This window comes from Hyla sarda, chromosome 8 (genome assembly GCF_029499605.1).
Source record: "Hyla sarda isolate aHylSar1 chromosome 8, aHylSar1.hap1, whole genome shotgun sequence".
Taxonomy (NCBI): domain Eukaryota; kingdom Metazoa; phylum Chordata; class Amphibia; order Anura; family Hylidae; genus Hyla; species Hyla sarda.
In genome coordinates this window covers 31,411,021-31,431,361 of record NC_079196.1, presented here as the reverse complement: position 1 = coordinate 31,431,361, position 20,341 = coordinate 31,411,021, and the positions used below count along the sequence as shown (strand labels likewise).

Here is a 20,341-nt window from a genome sequence, read left to right as displayed (position 1 = left end):
GCGCAGCAACGTAATAACGTCACCAGAAAGCGAGGCCCGGACACCAGAGAAGATGCAGAAGACACCGGAGGATCACGAAGAAGACATCGGAGCAGCGGGACAGCATCGGGAGCCCCTGGAACAGCAGCGGGAGCGGTGAGGACCTGGTCCGGAGCGACGGGGACAGGTAAGTATAACTTCCTATACTTTACACTGCACGGATCCCTCAACATACGATGGATTCGACAAACGATGGGTCATTTGGAACGAATTACCATCGTATGTTGAGGGACCACTGTATTAGAAATCATCTGAAATTCCACATATTCAAGAACTAATCCATTTGGTTTGTAAAGACGATCAATATGAACTGATATTATCAGACAGATGGGTAAAAGAGATGAGTGTTATAAGATGTGGAAGAAATTGGAAGATACGTACAAATCACCTCGATTGATGCCACATTGACCAATGTAGATCTTGTGTGTTCTGTTATTTCTTCAAACATTTCTAGTTTATTTTTATTGCACACATTTCTTTATGGTCTACAATTTGTCCTACAAGGCCGGATCGGAGGAGGCACCCAGGAACCCTGATACATCCTAAATTCTTCAAACTAGAAATCTCTATGGTGAGCAATATCCTACTGTATTTTTCGCAGTATAAAACGCACTTTTTCTTCCCCAAAACTGGGGGGGAAAAGTTGGTGCATCTTAAAGGGCAAAAACACATTAAAACCTGTCATATCGCGGTGGTCCCTGTGGCCATCAATGGCCCGGACCCGCGGCTAATACAGGACATCACCGATCGCGGTGATGCCCTGTATTAACCCTTCAGACGCGGCGATCAAAGCTGACTGACGCGTTTGAAGCAAAAGCGAAACTAACCCAGCTCAGTCGGGCTGTTCGGGACCGCCGCGGTAAAATTGCGGTGTCCCGAACAGCTTACAGGACACAGGGAGGGACCTTACCTGCCTCCTCGGTGTCTGATCGGCGAATGACTGCTCCGTGCCAGGATCCCCTGCATGGCCGGCGCTCTCCTTCGTCGACATCACGTCGTCGTGCGTGCCGTCCCGTCATCCAATAGGAGCGGTGTGTGTAGCGACGTGATGGCGGCGACAGAGAGTGAGGATCCCGGGCAGCAGAAACGTTCCGGAGCGACAGGCGGCGACAGCGATGGGGGGGCGACATCCAGGGCAGCGGTGACGGGTCCGGAGCGGCGGGGACATGTGAGTATTACCTCCTATACCAGTGGTCTTCAACCAGCGGACCTCCAGACTTTGCAAAACTACAACTTCCAGCATGCCCGGACAGTTGTAGTTTTGCAACATCTGGAGGTCTGCAGGTTGAAGACCACTGTCCTATACTTTACATTGTATCTGGTTCAGAATCTTTTTTTTTCTAGATTTTCCTCCTTTAAAATTGGGTGCGTCTTATATGGCGAAAAAGTATAGCTCATCAGGTAAATGGATCTGTGGTCGAATATGCAGGATTGTGGCCTGATACTGTAAGTTCCAGACCATAATCCTTAGAAACAGAGTCTTAAAAGGAATATTCCAGAGGAAAGGAGATTTTTTTTTTGTATTCACCGTAAAATCTCTTTCTCGTAGCCTTCATTGGGGAACACAGGGACCATGGGTATTATACTAGGCAAAAACCACATGGCAGCGATAAAGTGGTCACTGCTGCTGGAGAAGGTGGAACATTGCACCAGGCGGGACAGTCATGGGACACCACTCACAGGTCGTGGGGGACCGGAACCTCAGCTGCAAATGTGGCAGACCGCACGCTCCCCGGGACGTTATAGAGAGTGCTCAGTACAAGCAGGATCACCCCTTTGGCAACTCCCACGTGCAGTGGGGAACCGGAACTGCCAGTGCAGATGTGACAGACATTGTGCTGTCCATGGACATAACAGAGGGTCCAAACTACATCAGTCCACTCACACGTATAGTGGGGTACCGGAACTGGAGCCATGGATGCGGCAAGCGTCACGTACTCCCTAGGAGCCGTAGAGGGTCCATTGTATGTCAGCAACTCTCACAGTGGAGTGCCGGAACTGCAAATGCGGTAGACATCACGCCGTCCATGGGCATCGCAGAGCGTCCATCCTACATCGGTCCACTCACACATAGTGGGGCACAGGAACTGGAGCCACGGATGCGGCAGGCGTCACGTACTCCCTAGGAGTCATAGAGAGTCCATTGTACATCGGTCTACTCTCACTCACAGTGGAGCGCCGGAACTGCAGCTGTCACGCTCACCAGTTTACACTGGACTAGCTCATGGATGCTGCAGAGACTCTGTCCCCCACACCATGTCACCCCGTTCAGTTACCCCGCATAGGTAGAGGGGAGAACGGACCTGGCACTGGTGACCGGTGGTGAAGGAAACAGACAGGTGCTGTCAGGTTTACTGGAATTCCCCAAGGAATAAGGGAAACATGGCGAGCCAAGCCGATGACTATCCCTAAGTCAGGACCACTGTCAAAACCCATACCCAGTAAAATGACCAATCAGTTTACTGCGGAAAACGGGCCAGGGCCTGAAACCATCGCTCAGAAAAACAGGGGCTAGGAAGCACATGACTACAGACCGCACTTATGTAGGCAAAATGGTACAGTGCAAAGGTTAAGTGCCGCAAACAAGTGGACCAAGAACCTAATAGTTTGACAAATAGTAAAGAGCTGTGGGAGATGCACTGTACCTGAAGATACCGCCATATCGGGTGAATGCATAGGGTGATAAAAGCAAGCTTTGAATCGGAATATGAAGCGCCAGGCAACCCCAGGCCACAGAATCAAACAGGGGGTCTGAGGGCTCCAAACCATAGAAGCAATAGGAGCAGGAGAAGGGCCATAGAAAAAAATGATGCAACTGTAATAACCATGTGTGGCCACTAGAGGGGGCCTAACACAGGGAAGCAAACAGTGCTGAACAACATTAAGCCACTGGAGGGCGCGGTGCCCATGAGAAGCCTTTTTTTAAACATTTATATATATATATATATATATATATATATAGTCCAAATAGCAGATGTGGAAGTAGCACAATGAAGACAACCAGCGGGTGCTCAGCAAGCCCAGACCACAGGCTTCCAAATTTGTAAGTATCCAAAAAAAAGGCAAGAAGCGGCACTCCAGCATCCAAAGTAAAAAAGTAGTGCTTTTTATTCACCCATCATATCAGCAACGTTTCAACCCTCTCAATGGGGTCTTTTCAAGCATACAACAGTGTATAAGTGCTCCATATTTATAAGGTCATCAATTAACAAAGGTAAGCCCACAACTGGGTGGGTACAATGACATCATCAAGAAAAACAAGAGTGTAAATAAAGCATATATCACATCATCAAGAGTGCATTGTAAGTGTTACATTAATAAAGTGCATGTGCAATAACAATATACGTGCATATAAACATGAATTGCAGTGAGATTCTTAGAACCCATAAAATGAATCAATATAAATCATTAATTAGGGGGAGTTACCTTGCGTCCATATTGGTTACCATTCACCGCAAAAGCGTGTTCCCCAGCCGTTTGTAAACAATGCTGGTGCGCAAGGACGGAAGTGCACAAATCACATGATGTGTAACATCATGCGGTCATGTGACTCAGGAGCCTCTCATTCATGAGTCTGCGCATAAGACTCATAACTGTACAGTCTTCAAGGGATACGGTATAGCCTATGGGCGCGGCCCCCGCGCGCATGATCCCGCTGGCCACGCTAATCACGTGACCCGCGAGACCAAACCACGCAGGCGCCACCCACCGCAGGCATCCGCATTCCCATGCATTGACCATCAGCCATCTTGTTTAAGGGCAAAAAGAAGGGAAAAAACATAGTCCCAGATAATTCTATTTGTCATTGTATGTACCACACGGAGATAATCAATTCTTATTGTAGCGTGTCCAGGGGGGCTGGCCAAAAGTACAATTATTGTGTAGCATGTCTCCCGCATATTCTCCATATATAATGGAAAATAATGCCATGAGGCAACGGACCTTGGACGGTCAGTGTATATAACATCTCCTAGCCCACCTAGACCCCATAGGTCCTCTCTACAATTCATCTAGGCCCAGCAACCCCACACTAAAAACATACTTATCCTGTGGTAAATGAACTTTTTCTTTTATTTCTTACACAGATGGCATAAAAATAAAAAAATGTAAAATAAATAACCAAAATTGAAAAAATTGAAAAAAATGAGACAAAGGGGGCTCCACTGAGTACACATTAACCAGACCATGCAGACACATCACATCACATAAAAGTTAAACAATAAGGTGCACATTTTTCGTCCAAGCCGACCAAAGAAGAAAATGGAACCCACACCGGTGAATGTTCATGGACGTCCAAGGTAAACATCTGAAAGGTAAGATAAAATATCCATAATTAATTACATATAGTGGTAAAAAAATATAGATCCATAGAAATTAAATAAATAGATATTAATACATTAACTCACTAATTCATGTAATAAATAGTATGAGTGATATATAATGTGTATTAAAAAGTGCTAGTGATATCCCAAGTGTAAAGAACATAAATAGAAAAAATACTAAAAAGGATTGGACAAATATATACAAAAAGTACCAAAATACAGAATTACAGAAAGACTCTCAGGGGAAGGTCTAAATTCAAACCATGTGGTTGTAAACTATTCAGCTTCTTAATCCACATTTCCTCCCTTTTCTTCAAGGCCTTCTCTCTATCACCCCCTCTTTTGGATAATGGAATTGAATCTACGATACTGAACCTCAACTCTTCAATCTTATGTTTATGTTCAATGAAATGCCTTGGGACCGGAAATTCTATTTTATTGGTGCGTATGGAAGACTTATGGTTATTTAGTCTGAAACGTAACTCTGTGGTAGTCTCTCCTACGTATAAACGCTTACATGGACAGAACACATAAATGACAGTCGCTCCTGCATGTCAGGTGTCATTTAATCCTGAACTTCTCACCTGTCTCAGGGTGTACGAACTGCTCTCCCTTAATCATAAGGGGACAATTCTTACACTTTCCACATGGAAAGCAGCCCGGCTTCAGCTTAGAAGCCAAGTCGAGCTGTTCCCCATGTATATCCGCTTTTACTAGACGATCTCTTATGTTTCTGGGTCTTCTATAGGAAAATAGAGGGGGGTTAGCGAACTCTGGGACATTTTCCAAACTTTTGTTCAGAATCTCCCAGTGTTTACACAATATTCGGGCTATTTCTTTACTTACTCCACTATAAGTGGAGATAAACGGAATTCTCTTGTCACTCTGCACCCTCTCTCTGACTTTCAATAAGTCCTCTCTTGGGATGGTTTTCACTTTCTGACATTGATCCTTTATTAATTTATTTGGGTAACCCCTACTTTTGAATTTCTCCCCCATCTCTCTGAATCTATCCTCCAATTTAATCGGGTCGTCCACAATTCGCTTCACCCTCATGAATTGACTTCTAGGTAAGGATTTAACCCCTTAAGGACCAAGGACGTACCGGTACGTCATTGGTCCTGCTCTTCTGATATAACGCGGGGTTACACAGTAACCCCGCGTCATATCATGGCGGGCCCGGCGTCATAGTGAAGCCGGGACCCGCCTCTAATAGCGCGCAGCGCCGATCGCGGCGCCGCGCGCTATTAACCCTTTAGCCGCGCGCTCAGAGCTGAGCCGCGCGGCTAAAAGTGAAAGTGAAAGTTCCCGACTAGCTCAGTCGAGCTGTTCGGGATAGCCGCGGCTAATCGCGGCATCCCGAACAGCTGACAGGACAGCGGGAGGGCCCCTTCCTGCCTCCTCGCTGTCCGATCGCCGAATGACTGCTCAGTGCCTGAGATCCAGGCATGAGCAGTCATGCGGCAGAATCGTTGATCACTGGTTTCTTATGAGAAACCAGTGATCAATGTAAAAGATCAGTGTGTGCATGTTATAGGTCCCTATGGGATAATAATGATCAGTATAAGAGATCAGTGTGTGCAGTGTTATAGGTCCCTATGGGATAATAATGATCAGTATAAGAGATCAGTGTGTGCAGTGTTATAGGTCCCTATGGGATAATAATGATCAGTGTGTGCAGTGTTATAGGTCCCTATGGGATAATAATGATCAGTGTGTGCAGTGTTATAGGTCCCTATGGGATAATAATGATCAGTGTGTGCAGTGTCCCTATGGGACCTATAACACTGCAAAAAAAAAGTGGAAAATAAAAGTGAATAAAGATCATTTAACTCCTCCCCTATTAAAAGTTTGAATCACCCCCCTTTTCCAATAAAAAAAAAAACACAGTGTAAATAAAAATAAACATATGTGGTATCACCGCGTGCGGAAATGTCTGAATTATAAAAATATATCATTAATTAAACCGCTCGGTCAATGGCGTGCGCGCAAAAAAATTCAAAAGTCCAAAATAGTGCATTTTTGGTCACTTTTTATATCATTTAAAAATGAATAAAAAGTGATCACTAAGTCCTATCAATGCAAAAATGGTACCGTTAAAAACTTCAGATCACGGCGCAAAAAATGAGCCCTCATACCGCCCCATACACGGAAAAATAAAAAAGTTATAGGGGTCAGAAGATGACAATTTTAAACGTATTAATTTTCCTGCATGTAGTTATGATTTTTTCCAGAAGTCCGACAAAATCAAACCTATATAAGTAGGGTATCATTTTAATCGTATGGACCTACAGAATACATATCAGGTGTAATTTTTACCGAAAAATGTACTACGTAGAAACGGAAGCCCCAAAAAGTTACAAAACAGCGTTTTTTTTTCAATTTTGTCGCACAATGATTTTTTTTCCCGCTTCACCATAGATTTTTGGGCAAAATGAATGACGTCATTACAAAGTAGAATTGGTGGCGCAAAAAATAAGCCATCATATGGATTTTTAGGTGTAAATTTGAAAGGGTTATGATTTTTTAAAGGCAAGGAGCAAAAAACGAAAATGCAAAAACGGAAAAACCTCCCGTCCTTAAGGGGTTAATCATACTTTTCGGATGCTCACTCTCATATCTCAACAAGTTGTTTTTGTCTGTAGGTTTTAAATATAGATCAGTTTTAAGTCTATCTTTCTCTTTATATACCCAGGTATCCAAAAATTGGATGCCCTCACTAGACTGTGTCATTGTAAATTTTATGTCTACATCCATGCTATTAAGGAAAGAAAAAAATGAATTCAACTCCTCCATAGTTCCACACCAAATGACGAAAATGTCGTCTATGTATCTCCACCACCTCAGCACATGGCTGAAGTGGTGGGATACATAGACGACAGATTCCTCTAGCTCTGCCATAACAATATTTGCATATGTTGGGGCCATATTATACCCCATTGCAGTTCCCCTACATTGGATAAAAAATTTGTCATCAAATAAAAAATAGTTACGTCAGAATTATTTCAACTAATCATGTGATTTGTGCACTTCCGTCCTTGCGCACCAGCATTGTTTACAAACGGCTGGGGAACACGCTTTCGCGGTGAATGGTAACCAATATGGACGCAAGGTAACTCCCCCTAATTAATGATTTATATAGATTCATTTTATGGGTTCTAAGAATCTCACTGCAATTCATGTTTATATGCACGTATATTGTTATTGCACATGCACTTTATAAATGTAACACTTACAATGCACTCTTGATGATGTGATATATGCTTTATTTACACTCTTGTTTTTCTTGATGATGTCATTGTACCCACCCAGTTGTGGGCTTACCTTTGTTAATTGATGACCTTATAAATATGGAGCACTTATACACTGTTGTATGCTTGAAAAGACCCCATTGAGAGGGTTGAAATGTTGCTGATATGATGGGTGAATAAAAAGCACTTTTTTACTTTGGATGCTGGAGTGCCGCTTCTTGCCTTTTTTTGGGATACATATATATATATATATATATATATATATATATATATATATATTAATTAAAATGCAGATCGAACAGGTGAAAACACATCCCCAGGTGCTGCCGAAGACTGCCTACAGTAAGAAGCCGGGGGTTGAATTTATGGAACGCCTATGGCCGCCAGGAGTCACAGCGCGCTGGATACCGTGTCTCCCCGACAGCTGTCCCAATGACGGGGCCGGGGACCGCACGGGGTCTTCAGCTGCACGATCGGGGCGCCGGTACGCCTAAGACAAGGGGGCGGAGCTATGTTGGGCCCAAGCCGCAGGCTCAATTAAAGGACCGTCCGCGACTGGTCGACAAAAAAAACTGAAACTAGGGAAAAAAAAATAAGAAAAGAAATAAGACCAGTTCTGGAGAGCTCCAGACCTGCATCTTCCCCCTGCTGACACTAAGCTAAAACTGATTATCTCTGTGCCTGTGGGCGGGTATATCCTGCTGGGAGGAGCAGACTTCTTTTTTGCCTAGTGTCATCCTCATGGACCGCAGCATAACAACCATAATCAGTGTTCCCCAATAAGGCAACTGAGAAATTATGTTTTTTAAATCAACTAGTACCAGAAAGTTACAGATTTGTAAATTACTTAAATTAAAAAAATCTTAATCCTTCCAGTACTTATCAGCTGTTGTATGTTCCAGAGGAAGTTGTGTTATTCTTTCCAGTCTGACCACAGTGCTCTCTGCTGACACCTCTGTCCATTTTAGGAACTGTCCAGAGCTGAAGCAAATCCCCATAGCAAACCTCTCCTGCTCTGGACAGTTCCTGACATGGACAGAGGTGTCAGCAGAGAGCATTGTGGTCAGACTGGAAAGAACTACACAACTTCCTCTGGAGCATACAGCAGCATTATGGCCTTTTTTTTTCTACTATAGACAAAAGATTAAAACAAATAGTAAGTGTCATATTTTCATTTTTATTAGTTTTCTTTTTCTTTTTTTGGTGGGGATAGCATACATGGTTTATTTTGTACAATATTTAACAATCACTTTTTTACCAGGGCATTTCTGTAGGTTTTCTCGCAGGGAAAAAAAAAAAAAGGAAGGAAGAAAGAAAGAAAAAAAAATATTTATATATATAATATTTGAAAAAAAAAATTGCAATTTTAAAAGAAACAGTAGTACAGCAACCTTGTCCTGACCCTGAAATGATACAACGTTAGGAATTACTTTACCAATAAAAAATGACAGATCAGAGGTAACGGATTATTCTATGGACTGAGAAACTGCATAATAGAAACATAGTTGCTGGTTGAATTATCTGAGGTAAATGATTCTCAATTAGACGACACACTGTTCCCTTTGCATCGATAACTCCAGAAAGAAACATCTCTGCATATTGATACCCGGATTAAGATGAAACCACATTTTTTTATTTGAGAATATATATATATATATATATATATATATATATATATATATATATATCATATATATCATATATAAATTATATACTTTATGTACATATAAATGATATACAATACATATATATATATATGTAAAATTATATCATTTATATGTAAAGTATATAATTTATAATATAATTTATTATAATATATATATACACCGTATATATAAAAACATATATATATATATATAAATTATATTATAATAAATATGTATAAATTACATCATATATAAATTATATACTTTATGTACATATAAATATTTATGACATATGTAAATAAAGTATATAATTTATATAATAGAATTTATATATATTTATTATATTTATTTTATATATATTTATGTACATATAAATGATATAATTTTATATATATGTAAAATTATATCATTTATATGTAAATAAAGTATATAATTTATATATATTATAATATATATATATAAAAAATATATATAATATACATAAATTATATTATAATAAATATACATAAATGATATCAAATATAAATTATATACTTTATGTACATATAAATATTTATGACATTTATATGTACATAAAGTATATAATTTAGATAATATTTATATATATTTTTTAATATGAAATATTTTAGATATATATATATATATATATATATTATAATAATAAAAAAAATGTAACAAATAAAATTGGCAGTATGATAGTATGAAGCTATTGTCACAGAAAGAGACCATCACGACACCTTCTGTTACATTCAATACATGTCTCAAGGCATCGGGGACTGTATCCCAACCAGGGTGCCTCCAGCTGTTGCAAAACTACAACTCCCAGCATGCCCGGACAGCCTTCGGCTGTCCGGGCATGCTGGGAGTTGTAGTTTTGCAACAACTGGTGACACCCTTGTTGGGTGAACACTGAATTAGGAGAATGAAGACTGCGCCGGAGTGAGCGACATAGCAGAGTCCAGGCTGCGGATTGTCTGGGGAACGCACCGTACAGACTGATGTATTAGATTGTCATTCATACTGGGATCCCAGGGGGACAATGCATTAAAAAGGGTTATCGAGGAATATATTAAAAAAAAAAAAAAAAAAAAAAAACAGCGCCACCCCTTTCCTCAGGTTGGGTGTGGTATTACAACTTGGCTCTATTCACTTCAATGGAACGGATAAGCAATACCACACACAAGAGGACATGGGGTGGGGCTGTTTTTTCTTTTTTCTTTGCAGTGTGAACACAGCCTAAGAAGAATTTTTCTTTTTGGCCAAAAAAAGCACCACTATTGTTTCTAGCTCATATCAGGTATTCCAACTCAACCCCTATTGGCTTGAATGGGTTGTAGTTGCAATACCAGACACAAGCCAAAATTAAAGGGGTAATGTTTTAGGAATTACAGGATTCCAAAAAGGTTCCCCTCCCCACCCCCAGAAACAGCACCACCCCTGTCTTCAGTTTGTATGTGGTATTGCAACTCTATTTCATAGACTTAAATGGAGCTGGATTGTAATACTGCACTGTTTATTTTGCTTTTTTTTCTAATCCTGGATAAGGCTTTTTAAAGTTGCTCTTAAATAGCGTTCACAATTAACCACTTAAATGCCACGCTGTTTCACGTTACAAAGTCTAGGTGCAGCACGGAAAGTCACAATAAGTCGTGACCGCGACCTATGGCCGCCAACATTACATGCACGAGCAGCCTTAAAAATGATATCCAGTAATAAAAAAATAATTAAAAAAACAGCGCCACCCCTTTCCTCAGGTTGTGTGTGGTATTACAGCTCAGTACCATTGAAGTGAATGGAGCCAAGTTGTAACACCACACACAACCTGAAGACAGGAGTGGTGCTGTTTTTGTAAGAAATTGGCTCTGGTGTTCAAATCCTGGATAACCCCCTAAGCCCCTAACGCAAGGCCGATTCAAAGAGCGCTCGCTGCGTAAAACTTCAAAAAAAGTCCTAAAATGTAGTTAAAACTTACAAATATATATATATATATTTTGTACGTAGCAGCCATGCTGTGTGAATGGGATCTTATTTCCCCAAAATTACTATAAATTAATAAGGCGTACGCGTTTCCTTCTTTTCCTCCCCTAAAACAGCACCCCCTGCTGTACATGGTCGGCACTGCAGAGGATTTAAATGAATGTTGCAATGCATGACACAACCCATAAGACAAGAGTGGCGCTGTTTCTGGCGGGGGAAAAATAGAAAAAATAAAAAATTTAAAGTTAAAAACGTTTACAGTTCTCTAAAGAATAGCGCATGACGCAGCCAGGTCAGCTGGTTAAGTAGTGTAAAAGAAGGCAACGGTGACGTAAAATGACCTGATTGAATAGAATTGCGCAGAAATGCGGGGACTGATTTTACCTGAAAGCAAATACGCATTTTTGGAGTTTAAAAAGGAGGTATATAGGAGGTATAGAGCCTTGTAGGAGGGCGGAATCCATGTGCCGCCATATGTTGCGTCCGTATGGCGCCATATAATGGGGGTATTTTAGGGTATGACGATTTTTTTTTTCTAATGCACAGTTCTGTCCACATTTCTACAACCTGTGACTCTCCAGCTGTTGCAAAACTACAACTCCCATCATGCCCCGACAGCCTTTGGCTGTCAGGGCATGATGGGAGTTGTAGTTTTGCAACAGCTGGAGAGCCACAGGTTGCGAAACACTGACTTAGAGCCTCCTTGAAGCCTAAGGCAATGTTCACACACCATTAAAAACTGCAGTTTTTTTACCGATTTTTTACCGTGTGTGAACAAGGACTTATCCGCCTGCTTCCTGCCAGATCACGTACGGCTTTCGTTTAAAAACTGCATCAATAGCGCCTTTTCACGCAAGCATAATTTTGCGTTTTTTTGCATCCGTATGGTCCCCCGCCCCCCAATCCCAGCCTTGTCCACGAACTTACAGCATTATAATAGATCACTATGATGCTGTCCATTCAGGTCAGTGGCCGGGAAACACACACCCAAAACAACAAAATAAACACGCATCCGTATTACTGCCCTAAGACAGTCGCAGCAGGAACCATAACATTTCACTTTTCCATTCATTACAGAACCATCACCAAATAAAAAAGGAGCAATAAGTTATTCATTTCATTACAGGTTTAAAAGTTCATTCCTCCAATACAATTTCCTTTGTAAATCACAATTGCGCATCCTGACCGTTTTTACAAACATGGTGGAAAATAAATAATTTAGAAATACATGGAAATATATATTCACCAATGCATGACATTATGATAGTAATAAAATATATATATATATATATATATATATATTTTTTTTTTTTTATACATATATTTTTTTTCAATATTATATATTTATTATATTTAATATTTTTCATATATATATATATATATATATATATATATATATGAAAAAATAAAAATATTAAATATACTATATATTGGAAAAAAATATATGCATTTTAATATTTTTTTTATACATATATTTTTTTTCAATATATATTATATATTTATTATTTTTTCTAATATATTCGAAAAAATATTAAATATACTATATATATATGTATATATATTTGAAAAATATATATGCATTTGAATATTTTTTTAATACATAATTTTTTTTCAATATATATTATATATTTACTATATTTAATATTTTTTCAAATATATATTTGAAAAAAATATTAAATATACTATATATATTGGAAAAAATATATGTATTTAAATATTTTTTAATACACACACATATATATATATATAGTATATTTAATATATATTTGAAAAAAAATATTAAATATATTATAATATATATATATATATATGAAAAAATATATATGTATGTAAATATTTTTTTAATACATATTTTTTCTTCAATATATATAGTATATTTAATATATATTTTTTCAAATATATTAGAATATATATATATTAAATATACTATACATATATTGAAATTTTTTTTTGTTTAATACATATATATATATATATATATATATATATATATATAAAAATTATACATACATATACACATATTTAAAAAAAATATATATACATACATATATATATATATATATATACACACACACATACATACATATATATATATATATATATATATATATATAAAAAATGTTATATTATATTTAGGGGTGGGGGGGTCCCTGCAGCCTGGACCGTTCTATTACAAACCGTCAGCCCGGCACACAGCACCTTACAGTGACTTCTGATTGATAAAACATTGTATAAAGAAACATTTCCTGCAGAATATAGACTGAACATAATACTTGATCATTGCAGGTTTCAACTGGGGAAAATCCAGAGAATAGGAACAGAACATTGACTTTGGCATGCACAAATCGCTTACAATGCGGCCGGCGTCACTACAGGGCTGCAGGCATTTGGAGGGCTCTCCGCTAAAAGACATTGCATAACATTAAGGGGCAGAGAAGCAAATGGCTGCAGCCGCTGCAAGTGATAGCGGCAATAACTGGCCACATGGAAGGACCCCCCTTAAATAAGGGCATATTAATTATATCTTTAATGCTGTGTTACTCTCCCCCTCCCACCCCTTTAACGCTCTCCATAACCCTGTTAAATGTACAGGTGTATCATATGTTGCTGCTGCTGGGATTCCCTGACACAAGGAATCCTGGCGCTTGTCACATGATCGTTCTTAGTATAATTTCCTGCTGCAGATGCTGCTGGGATCTCCCGGTACACCACAACGTCATCAGTAATATGTTGCCGCTGCTGCTGCTGGGATGCCCTGACACAAAGAATCCTGGAGCTGGTCACATGATCAGTCAACATCATCTCCTGCTGTTGCTGGGATCCCCTGACACAATGAATACTGGAGCTGGTCACATGATCATGCTCAGTATCATCTTTTGCCGTTGCTGCTGGGATCACCAAACGATCCAGGGGCTTGTCACATGATCATTCTCCGCTCTGCTGAATGACTAATACTCCAAGCAGACAGAGTATTTCCTATCTTCGCTCACTAACCTGTGACTCCGCCCTACACCTGCCTATCCGTTTAGTGTTACTACGCCCAAATTTAAAAGGGATCCTTCATGCCGCCTGGTTCACTTTAATGTCTTTCCTCCACATTGAGACAGACTTTGGCACCTATTCCTATGTCTAACCATAACACCACCGTCTGCCAGTGTGTATCTCTCTCTCTATATATATATATATCTTTATATATGTATTTTATTTTTTTTGCTAGTCTTTGCTACCCATGTCAGTATTGGTTAAACCTGGAAACAGGAGTTGCATAAATGTAGGGTTTTACATTTCACCAATTTTCCCTGATATTTTGTAATCAGATCGATAAATTCAACGCGAGAAAAACCACGTCGGGGAGAAACTGAAGGCCGACGCAATTTTAACGCATTGCTCTGACACGATGGCACTGTGTGATTGCAATTCTGAGAAAAAGAGAAAAAAAAAGTGAGGAATTCTGGGTTCGTGAAACTTCCTGAGGAGATCCAGGAAAACGGCCACGCCGACCGCTCGCTGGACAGACAGACAACATAAATAAGAATATTGAGAAGGAGGAGGGAGAACTTGAGTGTTCCAGTGTTAGCGCTTGCAAATAAAAAAATCATTTAAAAAAAAAAAAAAATTATTCAAATAAAAAAAAAATATTCAAATATAAAATAAAAAATAAAACATGCTCCTATTTTTCAATAATTCCTCAGACACAGCAAACCTATATAATACATTGGCAGGTAACAAATATTTACCTACATAAGTAAAGGGGAGGAGGGTCTAAGAAAAAACAAAAAAAAAACAAAACACTTAAAGGGGTACTCCACTGCTCAGCGTTTGGAACAAACTCTTCAGAACACTGTAGTCGGGAGCTCGTGACGTCATAGCCCCGCCCCCCTCATGACATCACGCCCCAGCCCCTCAATGCAAGTCTATGGGAGGGGGCGTGACGGCTGTCACGCCCCCTCCCATAGACTTGCATTGAGGGGGCAGGGTGTGACGTCATCAGGGGGCGGGGCTATTACGTCACGAGCTCCCGACTACAGTGTTCTGAAGAGTTTGTTCCAAGCGCTGAGCGGCTGAGTACCCCTTTAAGGAACGGCTATCTGATACATTAACCCTTCCCGTGATCAAGATTTAGTAGATTGTGTATTTAATCCACGAGCCATGCATGTCACTGAGACAAGGAGGTGGGAATGACAGGTGGATGGCAACTGATGGGTTAAACGCACCGTATAGGTTTTTTTTTCCTTTAAATAACACATTAAAATGGTGATACGTAGATATAAAAAAAATTGGTTTGATTTATTATTAAAATTGCTTAGTGTTTTTTTCGTTTTTTTTTTTTGCAAATGTATAATTTAATTTAGAGAGTGTGGAACTGAGGTATAGCTTGTTTAAGGAGGTTAACGTATGCCTGGAAGCCTCTTTAAAATGTCCCACATTAAAAAAAAAAAAAAAAAAACATTTTTTTTTTCCTTTTCGGTTTCTTTACATAGAACAGCAGCACAGGGAACATTCACAAGCTGTGTCATATTGGCATTACAATAGTCATTGATAGAAACACAACAGCAAAGGCGATAAAAACAGTTACCCTTTTCTTCTTTTAGATCTGAAAATGAAATGCTTTGATTAAAAAAAAAATTATTCATATGATATATATACACATATATGTATATATGTGTGTATATATGTATATATATATATTTTTATACATATATATTTATAGCAGTAGTTCACTCAAGGTTTCAGTCTCTTCTGACATTTATAAAACAGGTGTCAGCGGATTATCCGGAGAGGTCCGTGTTTCTTCATATTTTAGTCATTCCTTAAGTTTTTTTTCTTTTCAGTTTTTGTAAAATTTTCCTCTATTTTTCACAGAACCGTTCCAGGTCACGTGGAATGAAACAAGTCTGGTGCGTCCTGTCTAATAGGACATTGCAATAAAAGACCAACCATCGGAGGAGGTAAAGTCGTTCCTTAGCTTATAGCAGCTCATGAGTTCTGTTGGTCGAGTGCAAGTATCATAGACTGGATTCCTTGGGTGGGAAGTCCACGTTCGTCACCATCGTGACCACTGTGACAATGTCCTCTGTTGTGATAATGTTTGTGAGTCTTTGCATCTGGATAATCCTCTCCTCCACGCAGCCCGCCGATAACCGCGCCTCTGCGTCGTGATCCCAGCACTCTTCTATCGTTTCGCAGAGCATCGCCAGGCCCTAGAGAGAGGAAAATAGTCAGAATAACCTGAAAAATGAGGGTGTACAACATGGCATGACTGGCAGTATATAGAGGGAGTGTGCACTGACAGCAAACATGTGACCGGTCCTAGGGAAACAGCTACAGCCCGATTCTTGGTACACACACAAAGACGCAGCTAAAATGGATGCTCCTCAGGGCAATACAGGGGCCGGAGGATCGTGACATCATGGCCTCGCCCCCTCAATGCAAGTCTATGGAAGAGATGTGGTGGCCGCCACACCCCCTCTCATAGACTTGCATTGAGGGGGCGGGGCCGTGACCTCACGATCCTGCGGCCCCTGTATCACCCTTCATCAAGCACGCAGCGAAGTTCGCTCCATGGAGCAGATGACAGGGGGGCTGCAGGAGAGATCGCAGGAGTTCAAAGCAGCAGGACCCCCGCAATCAGACATCTTATCCCCTATCCTTTGGATAGGGGATATGACGTCTAGGGGTGGAGTACACCTTTAACTAAACTATGGAGAACCCTTTGGACACACACACACACACGGCTCAACTATGGCCAATCCTCAGGACACACACACGGCTAAGCTATGATCAATCTTCAGGACACACATGCAGCTAAACTATGATCAATTCTCAGGACACACACGCAGCTAAACTATGATCAATCCTCAGGACACACACACAGCTAAACTATGATCAATCCTCAGGACACACACACAGCTAAACTATGATCAATCCTCAGGACACACACGCAGCTAAACTATGTCCAATCCTCAGGACACACACGCAGCTAAACTATGATCAATCCTCAGGACACACACGCAGCTAAACTATGATCAATCCTCAGGACACACACGCAGCTGAACTATGATCAATCCTCAGGACACACACGCAGCTAAACTATAATCAATCCTCAGGACACACACGCAGCTAAACTATGATCAATCCTCAGGACACACACGCAGCTAAGCTATGATCAATCCTCAGGACACACACAGCTAAGCTATGATCAATCCTCAGGACACACACGCAGCTAAACTATGTCCAATCCTCAGGACACACACAGCTAAGCTATGATCAATCCTCAGGACACACACAGCTAAGCTATGATCAATCCTCAGGACACACACGCAGCTAAACTATGGCCAATCCTCAGGACACACACACAGCTAAGCTATGGCCAATTCACAGGACACATATGCTACTAAACTATGGCCTAAATTCACTGGAAGAATAGAACTTGTAAAAATCCCAGCCTGCAGAAATGTCGACCTTCAGATGTATGAAATGGAGTTTCCAGTTGTCCACAAATCTGCCGCATACAACTGTCCAAACACACTTGATTACAATCACACAATGATCTGGTCAGACATGGTACTTACTGCATGTTTCTGCCAACATTCCCTTAAAATGGGCCTTTTCTTTTTATGTACAACCACCTCCTGCATGTCCTCCAAAGACGGGTGCTGCCCAATCTCCTCCTCGAAGGGTAACATGTACTCGTCCACAGGACCTACATAGAATGAACACAAAGTTAAGGTATTTATATTATTAAGTATAAATTAAACAAAATAAATTAAATTAAATAAGTTTTAAGTATAAATTAAATTAAATTAAGATTTTTTTTTCCCCCTGAACTGGAAATAAACTAAATAAACTAAATCTCAAATTGAGGGGATCCGACTCTCAGCTGATAGGAGAAGAGCCAAGAGACTTATTGTTTACAGGCAGCGCTCCATACTATTAGGCTGTCCAGGCATGCTGGGAGTTGTAATTTTACAACAGCTGAAGGCCCCCGGGTTAGGAAATATAGGTAATAGGGAATCAATTTTCTAGTCCTGGAGAAGCCTCTCAAATCCTTTAAACAATCGCCAGGTATTTGTGGGGGAAAATGCAACTATGGATACAGATCTGAAAATTATGGGGTCACGTCTAAGTAGCTTCCCCGTATGACCATCCATGTACTTACATTCTACATAACATTGGAAAAATTTGCTGTAAAAGTTCAACCTTATGATGGAACGTTGAGCAAAAATTTCTAATCCACTTTGTCTTCCCCTTTTTCACAATGTTCAATATAACGGCTTGGTAAAAACCTTTTTGATAAAACTAATAAATACTTTCCATTGCTGATGGTTTGTTACATTTTTATCCAGTCTAGATAATATCCACCAGTCTGAACTACTTGCTGTGTAATTCTAAGGGTATGGCCAGACTAAAGAGGTCATCGAGGATTAGTTTAAAAATAAATAGAGAATTTAAAATAACAAAAAAAGCATTAAAAGGTCACTCCACGGGTCAGTGTTAGGAACATTTAGTGTGAGCACTGCACAGGTCAACCACACCCCCTTGTGCAGTCATGGCCACGCCCCCTCAATGCAAGTCTATTGGTGGGTGCTTGACGTCGCTAGGGGGCGTGGCCGACCCCCGCAGCGCGCACACAGCGTCCTTTAAAAGCAAGCAAACAGCTACTTTCCTGTCCGATCTCATGCTGATCAGACAAGGCTTTATTAAAGGAGATCTGTAGTGCTCTGAACTTTATCTCCTATCCTTCGGAAAGTGGATTAGTTTTATATCGTACTGGGGCCCCCAGCGATCTCCTGTACGGGGCCGCAGCAATGTACAGGAAAGGGGGCGTTCCGTCACCGCATGACGCGGCAGCCGGCACACCCCTCCATGAATCCCATAGAGATACATGGAGGGGTGTGCCGGCTGCCGCATCATGCGGGGACGGAACGCCCCCTTTCCTGTACATTGCTGCGGCCCCGTACAAGAGATCCCGGGGGGACCCAGCGCTCGGACCCCCCGCAATCTAAAACTTATCCCCTATCCTTCGGATAGGGGATAAAGTTCAGAGCACTACAGATCTCCTTTAAAATACAATCTCTTTAATGCCTGTAAAACATAATGCATTGATGCCAATGTCTCAACTCACCATCAGACGCCGTGCACCGCGATGCCAGTTCCCAAAGAACCAAGCCGAATGCATACATATCTATCCTTAAGAAGGCGTCCCTCTGAAAGTTTATAGCGCCCTCTAGCACCTCGGGAGCCATATACCTCCTAGTGCCCACCTAAAAAAAAAGCAAAAAAAAAAGTCACATGTTAGGAGCGGAGGGAGAGTCAAAGAGGTTAAAGGGGTACTCCACTGAAAAAATTTTTTTTTTTAAACTGGTGCCGGAAAGTCAAACAGAATTGTAAATTTTAATCCTTCCAGTACTTATCAGCTGCTGTTATGATCCACAGGAAGTTCTTCTCTTTTCCTTTCTTTCTGTCTGGCCACAGTGCTCTCTGCTGACACCTCTGTCCATTTTAGGAACGGTCCAGAGCAGGATAGGTTTTCTATGGGGATTTGCTTGTACTCTGGACAGTTTCTGACATGGACAGAGGTGTCAGCAGAGAGCACTGTGGTCAGACAGAAAGGAAATTCAAAAAGGAAAGAACTTCCTGTGGAACATAACTGCAGCTGATGAGTACTGGAAGGATTATAATGAAAAGGAAGTGCAGAAAATGCAGGGGTTCTGACCTCCCAGTGCTACTGTGATCGTGAAATTATGTGAAGATGCCAAAAGTACGCAGGAACTTTTTTAAAATTATTATTATAGATAAAAGCAACAACTGAACAACGTGTTTTGGCATGTTCTCACACCTTCCTCAGGTCCACAAAGATAATTTTATGGTGTCCTGTTCAGGTATTCCTGTGTGCTTTTTTTTCCTTTTTTTCCTACTGGAAGAATTAAGATTTTTTAATAGAAGTAATTTACAAATCTGTTTAACTTTCTGGCACCAGTTGATTTAAATTTTTCTTCTTCTAGTGGAGTACTCCTTTAAATACCATCCTCCATCTTACAGACAATAATGGGCATTATACTAAATAAATACATGTCTAATGGCCAACCAGGGTGCCTCCGGCTGT

At 40.4% G+C, this 20,341-nt stretch overlaps 1 protein-coding gene across 2 annotated transcripts in view; it reads right to left on the bottom strand.

The window, feature by feature from the left end:
* Positions 1-15,272: 15,272 nt before the first annotated feature.
* ACVR2A (activin A receptor type 2A) overlaps positions 15,273-20,341 on the bottom strand; it is a 92,252-nt gene continuing 87,183 nt past the window's right edge. For both annotated transcript variants that reach the window (XM_056535121.1, XM_056535122.1), the window contains 3 exons: positions 19,361-19,499; positions 17,808-17,938; positions 15,273-16,436 (listed from right to left, as the gene is read on the bottom strand). In XM_056535121.1, the coding sequence (XP_056391096.1) occupies positions 16,242-16,436; positions 17,808-17,938; positions 19,361-19,499 (465 nt within the window). In that variant the 3' untranslated portion in view covers positions 15,273-16,241. The remainder of the gene's footprint in view (positions 16,437-17,807; positions 17,939-19,360; positions 19,500-20,341) is intronic.